At 40.3% G+C, this 10,331-nt stretch overlaps 1 protein-coding gene across 1 annotated transcript; it reads right to left on the bottom strand.

The window, feature by feature from the left end:
* Positions 1-1,577: 1,577 nt before the first annotated feature.
* LOC310864709 (secretagogin) lies at positions 1,578-10,214 on the bottom strand. The gene is made up of 11 exons (XM_083773416.1): positions 10,107-10,214; positions 9,810-9,880; positions 9,606-9,701; positions 8,384-8,473; positions 8,016-8,072; positions 7,010-7,087; positions 4,762-4,817; positions 4,060-4,105; positions 3,884-3,943; positions 3,031-3,099; positions 1,578-2,076 (listed from the first exon to the last, which is right to left on the bottom strand). The coding sequence occupies exons 1-11, from the start codon at positions 10,174-10,176 to the stop codon at positions 1,951-1,953; spliced, it is 819 nt and encodes a 272-aa protein (XP_083629542.1). The 5' UTR covers positions 10,177-10,214; the 3' UTR covers positions 1,578-1,950.
* Positions 10,215-10,331: the final 117 nt, after the last annotated feature.

Below are 10,331 nucleotides of genomic sequence, written 5' to 3'. Positions count from 1 at the left end.
ATGGATAAAAGGGTGGAAGAGCTGAAGGTATGAATACGACAAAGTAAAAATGTAGAAATGGGATTAATGGGTTTAAAAGCGTTTCAACTGGTCAGCCAAATGAGATATTGGCATAAGTGATATGTATATTATGTTCTTGAGGTTATTGTTTATCCCCCAAAATCCTGAAGGGTAATTTGACCTTTGGAATATACATAAATAATTTGGTGTGTCCAAAAATGTAGTTACTGCACGTTGGCTTTGTAGGGCAGAATATAATACAAGAGTAGGCTACAAGGGAGAGGATTAAATGACAGAAGGAGGGAAACAAAGGAGGCATTAAGTCAGGGTAGGAATGGGGAAAGGAGTACCAGAGAGTGAAGTAGGACAGAAGGAAGCAAGGAAGAGATGGAGGAAAGAGAACAGAAGGATGAGTACAGGAGTTCAAGGAAAGGAGATAGGGAAAGTAGTGAAGGTTGCACACACAAGGCAACAAGAACACAACGATGCAAGGTCTTTACAAACACAATCTCTTTCTTCAATCTATCTACATCTAAGCCACTAAAGCTGTGCGGCTTTGCTTTAATAAACCTGCAATAACAATGCATCCAGAACACAACAAGGCTCAACAAAAGCACAGCCACACACAATGAACCCTCATACACAGAAGCTTTCAGCACCACCCTGCACTTATGCCAGGTTGTTTGCTCTAGTCTGCACTGTATGTCCGTGGCGATTGGTGAGTGCTTTGACATGGTGCACCACTCCCTTCCATTAAGTCAATTTAGTTTTTTGGTGCCGTTTGAATACTGTGGTTGCCATGTGCGGTGAACATGAAACTGTAATGTTGAGAAGGAGATCCATTATGGTCCTATATGCTGGAGAGAGAGGGAAGGGTAGATCTTTTCACAACCTCTTCGGACTGTGTTCCGAATGTGTAGCCATACATCACACACACTGTCACTCCTACCACGTGCAATGTACAAAAGGCACAAAACAAAGAGCCACAACTCGTTGTTTTTAAGTGTAGGGTCTATGTACATTCCAAAATGATGTACGTTTAACGCTGAGAGTTTGGAAAAACAATAATCAGATTAACTCTTTTATGGTATTGGAATAATTGTGTGTAGAAGTGCGTTGAATTATGGTGACAGAGGTTAACATACAGTAGCTGAGGACTCCCTTGGAACCCACTCAAGGAACCCTGGGGGCCACTTTAAAAACCACTCAATCTAGATCACATACTGTACACTGCAGCAAACAAAACCAGATCTATCTTCAAAAGCCCTTAAATAAAACGTTTTAAAGCATGTTTGTTGATCAATTATGATACCTGAAACTCCAGACCCCAACGGATCCAGTGTAGATGCTTTAGACTGTTGAAACCAACAACACTGATAACAGTATGTCCATCTCTAGGGAGAGTTCATACTCTCCACTCTGGATAAAAGAAACAGCGAACAACAACAAAAACAAATCTACATCAAATTGACTATTTCTTTTCATTATTTTAATTTTTTAATATGAACTATAGTGTAGTTCCAGGACAATATGAACATCTATTTTAAAACGACCATAGCAAAGCGTTATTATAGAAATCTACCTATTACACTCTTTACATTAGTGCATCAATATTGTACTGATATACTACCGCTCATAATACAAACACAGCAATGACTTCCTAATACAATAATTCGTTTGTTTTAATTAAATTATATGTATTATTTAAATTGTTCTGATCTGTGGATACTTGGCATGGAACGTAGGTTTACAAGTTTTATATCATTATTATACCCACAAAAGCACAAACATAATCACAAAAATAGATTGAGTGTACACAAATAATTGGATCACTTCTTCATACGCTCATAAGGTGTAAACAAGAAGTGAGTGAACAACAAGGAAAGGAAAAGGAAGAAGATAGGCAGTTTTAATTGTAATTATTAATGGTGTTCTGTGCATCACTCTTCATTAGCTGAGTTTCAGACCCAAGCAGAGGGCCAGCTCGTTCCTCTGGATCTTTCCGTCGCCATTGATGTCACAGTGTCCCATCAGAGCCTTCCGGAACTTATCCAGGTCGGTTCCACTGATGTTGGGCTGTTGGGGCAGGGGGAGGGATGTTATCACAAGCTGACTATGGTGCCTATATTGCATCGACTTGTATTTTTCAAGATGAATTAAGTTAAAGCAGCACTATGATTGGTTTTTTAATGAATAAAAGCTATCACATTCAGCTCCTGAGACTACACCCCCCAGTGAATTCTGTAGATCAACATATGGAATGTCAGAACAGGTCAGCTTCATATGGAGATCTAAGGGTGGCAGCAGGGGCAGTGTCTTGAGTGTACAGGGTTTGATGAGGGCCCAGGTAGGGCCAGGCCTTAATTTTCGGGCCTGTTGAGAACTTTATAGTTTTCGCCGGCTGCTGGGTGCGGCTGCACTAATAACTTTGGGACGTCTAGAGTTTGAATGGACAGGTGCAGTATAAGTCAAAAGGGGAAGGTCAACTTATGGAATGTCAGAACAGGTCAGCACCATTTATGGAGATCTAAGGGTTTGATGTTTGAGGTCAGATGTAGAGTTGCTGGCCCGGCTCCATTTATGCAGATCTAGGTGATGATCCAGTCTTCTCCATGTATGGTATCCAGAGCTTGATGAGGTCAGTGTCGTGATCTTCAGATATGGAGACGGTCATATGTGGAATGTGATGTGTCACGAGGCGTGAGGGACTGACGGCCATATATGGGGGTGTGACTGCCGGACGGAATGATAGTAAACTGCGACCTACAGTAGCAACAGTTACAATTTAGGAATTTAAGAGGTGCTCTTGTCCAGAGCGACATAAAAAGTGCAAGACTTATTGGGATGTCGGACTCATGCCACACACCCGTCTGAGGTACACATTTTGTGCTCAGGAGGGGATTGAATTCAGCCCCCAAATATAATTGCCCCCACTTCCCCACCGAAAAACAAAAGCCACTAAAAGCAGAAATGTAACATTAAAATAATGGGTCAAAATATGAACGATTGGAAGAAAACCTTTTATCTCACCTTGACCAGCTCCATCATGTCCTTGACAAATCCATCTACCTCAGGGCCCTCCAGTTCGCCTGTTTTACTCTGAGACACGCACGCACAGTCGCACACACACACACACACACACACACACACACACACACACACACACACACACACACACACACACACACACACACACACACACACACACACACACACACACACACACACACACACACACACAATGGGTAAATGCAGACAAAGGAATGCACTCAATCCAGCCTTCCGTAGAAACGTTTGATAGCTGTGTATTTTGCCCTGCTACTAAAAAAGATTAGGAAATGTTTGAGTTTCACTGCCTTAAACAATAGGCACAGGCACACAATAGATCCAGTCAGGCACAATATAGTAAGGAAGGAGTGCCCTGCTACTAAAAAAGATTAGGAAATGTTTGAGTTTCACTGCCTTAAACAATAGGCACAGGCACACACAATAGATCCAGTCAGGCACAATATAGTAAGGAAGGAGTGGGCCACAGTTAAAAAGTTGCTAAATGTACAGTTAATAGATTCATTATTGAGGCCTCCTATAAACAGTTATAGTGTTTAATGTTTGTGTTGTCGGAACAAAAAAATGCCATTGACAATGAATGGAGAATTTACGTCATATGTGTCTGAACAAATCGGCTGGGTATGTCAGTGGGAACCCTTTGCCAATAAGGGACCACCATTCTTGATGATGATGTATGATGATTAGAGCGCCCCTCACTTCAAACAGGTGTGAATTTTACATACAGCAGATTCACTGTGTGTCAAGAGGTTAAAATAACAGCAGTAAAGCAGTGCACTACCTAGATAATACCTAGATAATGAGAAGTGGAACTCACAACATCATAATGAGCAAATATCTTCTCAAAGTCCCTCTTTCTGTCCTCTTGACTGCACGCCTGGAAGAACAATCACATGCAAGAGAAGCATTGTGCACATCCCATTGATTGGTATTTTTTATACACAAACTTACAAAGTCCATAACAAAATGTAAAAACACCTCAAAATGACTTACGTCCATCTTAAACTTAAGCAAGAAGTTCTCCTCCAGGGCTAAGATTCTGAAATTAGCCAATATGAAAGAGTAGAATAACAATAAATGTATCGATCAGCAATTTATAACCTGTCAATAAATGTATGTTTATTGACAAGGATGAAGGAATCTTATCTATCTTGCATCTTTTGGTTTTCCATTGGGCAAAAGTAGTACCTGGTACTGTTTTTTACTAGCCTCTCGTAGCCAGCCTTCATCTGCCTTTGCAATGCATATTGCCCCATACCAGGCAGATTAAAAGTCTGGCCCCTCTCATCACGGACATCACGCCCGAAATGGTGACGGCCAACCAGATTAATCTGGAACCACTGCCAGGCTATAACCAAACCAGGGCCCAGTAATAGTATTCAAATATGGAGCGGGACATTGTGAAAAGAAATCTAACACTGAGAGGGACGAGACTAATATCCATGCAGTGCATTAGTATCGCAATACGCGAGACTTTGTTTTTAGTTCAATGTTTGTTTTAAAAACACCATTGACAATTAATGTCGTTATTTTAGGAAAACTTTACTATATTATGTTGAAGTATAATAAAAGGCTTGATTCAAATAAGGAATTATCATTAATATAGCCGGTAGCATGCAGGAGAAAAGTTCAATTTATAAACAAAGCTTTTAAAATATCTCCTAAGGAGGATGAGAAGTGATGAGTCACCAGCACCTGGCCAGGTCATTTAGGTCCAATCTGCCATCTCTGTTTTTGTCAAACATCTTCATCTACAAAGAAAAGGGTAGGATTAAAGGAGCACATGCGTCTATCGTCTCATTATTGATATTTAAAAAGGCAATAAAGCAGTTAATGAGGTAAATGTAAAAAAAGTCACAGTCTAATTTAATGGACATCACTGACTACAGAGTGTGCTAGACTGCTAGAGTGTACTTCTAAATAATAGTGCCATAATTTTCTAGTTATGGCGCTTTTCTAGTTAGTTCTCTCTTTAGATAAAGAAAAAGTAAGGAACCAGCTTTAGAAAAGAAAAAAAAGTAAGAGATCAGCGCTAGAGCTAGTGCTAGATTAAAAATAATCGATAAAAGGTTAAGCATGGATTAGGGGAACATCTTTTTTTTTTTTTTTAAGATATTTTTTTGCGGCTTATGCCTTTTATTGATTTTTTAAGGGACAGATAGTAGGCTGACAGGAAACGGGAGAGAGATGGGGGGATGACATGCGGTAAAGGCCGTGTCGGGTCCGGGAGTCGAACCCGGCACACCGCGACTGGATCACCAGTCCGGTGCCCAGACCGTTACGCTACGGCCTGGGCCTAGGGGAACATATTAACCAGACCTCAGCTGGGAAAGCAATCTTGAAGAGGTGGCTTTTGAGTATGTTGAGTGAGGAACGGGAGGGGACATAGGGTTCAGAGCCAGGTTGTTTAGTGCTGTGTAGGTGGTGAGCAGGATTTTGTAATGAATACTTTGTTTGGCGGCCCGTGGAGCCAGTGTAGGTTGTGGAGGAAAGGTTTAATATGGTCTCTGGATAAATTAGGACTTAATGTCTATATGCATAGAGACAGGTGGGAGCTGTGACCTATACACTATGGATGACCGCACACGCACGCACGTACGCACACGCACACACACACACACACACACACACACACACACACACACACACACACACACACACACACACACACACACACACACACACACACACACACACACACACACACACACACACACACACACACACACACACACACACACACGATGGGAGTGGCTTATTGTCAGAATCAACCCAGCAGTACTCTATGTTAACTCGAGCTCATCATAAGCCCACCTTTTTAACCTCTATGCTTTGTAAAACGGACCTGACCTGCAACTGCACTTTTCTTTTCCCACTATACACCAGATATCTTAGCCGGAAATATACTTTATTTTTGGTGAATGTTCATCCCCAGAATAGGGATGCTGGGGTTCAAGTAGTTAACTTGTTATGCTGCGAGGGTAAATGGGCTCCCCACACCTAACCACGAACAACAAACCCATTGCATGCAACCCATTGCATCTAAATAGCACTTACAGGTCTATAACTCTGAGTGTGTACAAATGGAACCAATTGGTTCTTTTGTACACTAAACAGATTTATAGGGGGGGGTCCTTGAAATGAAAAGAGATCCACTGCCCTAGGCTATACGCTGAAGTTAGCCCTGTGTAACGCTTGTCTTTCTTTTTCTGTGATGATTGCTGTTGTATTGCTATTGTAAGCGTCCTTGGGTTTCTTGAAAGGCGCTATATAAATCCAAGTTATTATTGTGTGCTCATGTGTACTCAGTACTGTACAGTACAGTATATGTTTTGTTGTTGAACAATTACAGTGCTGTGGGAAATAATTTCCCAGTGGGACAATAAGGTCTATTGTCAGCTGCTGTACTCACCACACATTAGTTACAGTAACCACGCCATACAACTCGGCGATTCTTGAAAGGTAATTATGATTGACAGCCGTGAGGAAGAGCTGAGTAGAGAATGCTGCTGTTAAGTTGCTTGATTCAGTATTTAGATATCTGATATTCAGACACACCCCTTTACAATACAAATCCATTGTAACTTCAAACTTGTAACTTTTTTCATTCATTTAATTTAATAATCATTTTCGAACCCCCCAATTGAGTTTGAAGTTACAATGGGTTTGTATAGGAAAGAGGCGTGTCTGATCCATTGATTGACACTTAAAATATTCGTGCTCTAAAAAGGCCAATAAGATTTTCAAATGTGCCCTCATCCAGAAGAGGACATGACATGACATTTTGGTATCAAAGTAAAGGTGAGGAAAGCATTGTGAAATACCCAACCCGATCAGAAGCATTCACCGTCTATTCACTCTTCACTCTTCCAAAACAACAACACGGTCCAGCTTGTCACCATGGTGACAGTGTACTCATCCACACACAGACAAAGCTTGTTACCATGGTGTCGGTGTAGTCCTCTAGTTTTTCAGCCGAGATGGACTTCCTGTGCTGAAGGAAGAGGTCGTGAAGGAAACCCTGTATATAGGACACACACAGTATAGCAGGGATGTCAAACTCATGCACAGTGGGCCAAAATAAAGAAATTGGTACAAGTCGAGGGCCGGACTGTGTTTCAACACACGGGCCATTTTTGTGTAGAGGTTGTAGCTGAAAGTTGACCACAAGTGATATACTTTCACTGCTGATCAATAGTGAAGAGAAGACGCATGCTTGCGCTTGCGGGCCCTCGATACGTGACAATGCACTCGCAGTGCATTGTGGGACTGTATTATGGTGGTCCGTGCAATATACCAAAGGGCCAGTTCTAATACCAATTAAATATCATCCTGCGGGCCAAAGATAATTCATTCACGGGCCTGATTTGGCCCCCGGGCCTTGAGTGTACAGTATGTACCGTTGCTGTTGGGCAGAAACTCTTATCTCTCCATATTTGAACATTTTGTGTTTTTTGGGGGAAATTAACACACTATAGGCCTACTTGCCACAGATTCACACAAAATAATCAAAAGTAGCAGATCTACAAGTTCGAAACGCAGTAAGAAAGCGGCGTGGTTTGAGCTTGTAGATCTGCAGAATAAATAAGACAAACACTGAGTAATGACATTGTGTGCTGCCTGTCACTAGCCCCTTCGGATGGCTTCAACCAGAAATCTCAGAACAAATATCGTATTCCTCATTGTCGGGTGGAAAGCTTGTACAGTATGTTCAAGACTGTACATTTTCAGGACATGAATAGAAGGATCAATGAATCCAATCGGTAGTTATCTTAGTAAAAAGCTCCCTTTAATACTTTTCTCTGGTTACATATTTATAAAACCCACTTTCAATTATTTATAGAAAAGCAACAACAATATTTAATCTACAAGATCACATAGGTTTGTAGATTGGCTATTTTCGTTACTTTTGTGTGATAGTTTTTAGACAGCAACACACTTGGATATACCTTGAGCTCTATAGCTGAGATGTAACCACTGCTGTCTGAGTCATAGGTTCTCCAGATCTGAATACAAGGAGGAAAGGAGGAGGAAACATTCACCGCATTGTCTGGGAAACATAATGCAGTAGGTTACAAGATATAACCCATGATGGATAACCACTTCAACACTAAACCCACAGTGCACAAGGTTTAATGGAAGGAGCATGGGCTGGAGAGAGGAATACATTATGTCAATCTTTATACTTTGAAAAGGAGCGTCAATAAGAGTGTCCTTGAGCAACATGTAAAGCTCCCATACAGCTGCTATAGTGAAGCTATAGTATTTATCTTATCATCTCGTATGATAAGATACCTAAGGTGAGTAAGAACCTCACCCTCATGAACTCCACACTGTTGTCCAACGGTGTCTCTCGACGGAAAAGAAGCAAGAAATTCTCATCTTCAGGCAGCATCATGGTCGCCAACTGCAGCAGAAACAAATAGCACATATACTGCATAGAGTATCTGTCTACATTTTAGCATGTAGTATGATCATGTAGCCTACTATAGGCTATACCAGACCTGGGCATTACGTATATGGCCCGGGGGCAAATGTGGCTCTTTGGCTGACTCTGACCGGCCCGTGAAAGGTTACTAGGAATTTAGAAAATAAAACGTACTTTCTAATTTTACCCGTCCTTATGCATGGATTAAAACGGCATTGCTTTTATCTTGAAGCATGTTTATTCACATACACGTAAACTTTCCTGCCGTGAATTGCGTGTGATTGACAACCTGTTTGCCATTGTTTTGGAAAATGTGATTGAATAAATGACATTTTCGAAAGGCAACCTCAATTTTTCATTGCCTAATAATAACGTACTCTTACCAGCTTGTCAAAACAATGGCATTTAGTGATTGCAAAATGGTCTAAAGATTGGGCTATTATAATTGTAATAGTAGTCAAATGTTTAACCATGTTATTGTAAGCGATATTTTCAAAGATTTAAAATGTTTGACGTTTTTCTTTGTTGAAGAATTGTGGAAGAATTATGAAAAGATTTGAAAACATCCCTTTTGCGACCAGATCTTATTTTAATGATGTGTGGGAGACAAGAAAAACTTCCCTGGGGTTTTTACTCACTTACTTCCTGAAGTGCACCAAAGCATTAAGGGAATTGTAGTCCAGTGATTAAATGATATATCTTTTGTTTAAAACTTTTTTTTTATTTTTTATTAAGGCACTCTATTCTGATAGTAGCCTAATTGGTAATTGCTGTAGTGTTTGTTCAGTAACTTCAGGGACTAGGAGTCTCTCCAGCTCTTTAAATAAACAAAATAAAATTTCAGGTAAATCAATAAAATTGCCAATCAGGAGAGAGTATACAGATGTATGAGTTCTCTATCCTGATTTGATAAAATGTGTGTCCCAACATGAAAGTTTGTTCCGTTTAAAGAGCTGGAGAGACATGGAAACTCCTACTGAACAAACACTTTAGCCTACATCAAAGAGCTGTTTAACACCGACTTATTTATTTTTAACCAAAGAAAAACACTTACCCTACCTTTAAATCCGACTCGATTCAAACTCATTGAACTTCAATCATTCTTTCTCACCTCTTGGATCTGCAGGCGGCCATCAGCTGTGGTGTCATAAGCAGACATGAATCTGTCTCTCAGTCTGCTCACTTCAGCATCGGAGATCTCACCCTTCTAGAAGAAACGCGTGGAACACAGACTGTTTATTTTCTGTCAACTTTTTAATTAATATAGCTAACTAATTCATGTTTTTGTTCAGAGTGGATGCCCCCCCCCCCTTACCTTCATTCCCAGTTTCGTAAACATGTATCGAAAAAGGTCATCCAATTCCTTTCCTTCAATGTATCCATTATCTAAAAAGCAAAAACATTGTTTCATTGATTCACTCACTGTTAATAAAGTAGCCTTCCATCCATCATGAATACTTTAACAGTTTGCAAAACAGCACAGATGTATAATTTATACAATATACAATAATGCAAAGGATAACGCAAAAAAGTGGAACTCGTTGGCTACGTAAATCATCGACGCAAATCTGTAATTCCATAAAACACTATAAAATAGCATAAACATAATTACCGTCAACATCGAAGTGATGCCAGATTTGTAAAAATCCTGCCGCGTCCAAATTATCAAAGGAGCTGTCCATGGTAGCCTATATAAACGAAGCAAAGTAACACTCACTCGCTGGTGTTTTAATTTTAAAATGCCGTAAAGATTATCCAGCAGTAATTAAAAAGTAGGCTAAGTTCGCAACACTCAGCATATGCATGCGTGCATGGATTGCTCATACTGAGGCCATAA

Source organism: Protomyctophum parallelum (assembly GCF_964188405.1).
Source record: "Protomyctophum parallelum genome assembly, chromosome: 1".
In the NCBI taxonomy this organism is placed as follows: Eukaryota; Metazoa; Chordata; class Actinopteri; order Myctophiformes; family Myctophidae; genus Protomyctophum; species Protomyctophum parallelum.
This window is presented reverse-complemented; position numbering and strand designations above follow the sequence as displayed.

Coding starts and splice junctions, on each gene's coding strand:
- LOC310864709 (XM_083773416.1), bottom strand. CDS start 10,176: ATGGACAGCTCCTTTGATAATTTGGACGCGGCAGGATTTTTACAAATC. Junction 9,702..9,809: donor TTACGAAACTGGGAATGAAG/GTAAGGGGGGGG, acceptor CGTTTCTTCTAG/AAGGGTGAGATCTCCGATGC. Junction 7,088..8,015: donor TCTCAGCTATAGAGCTCAAG/GTATATCCAAGT, acceptor TCCTATATACAG/GGTTTCCTTCACGACCTCTT.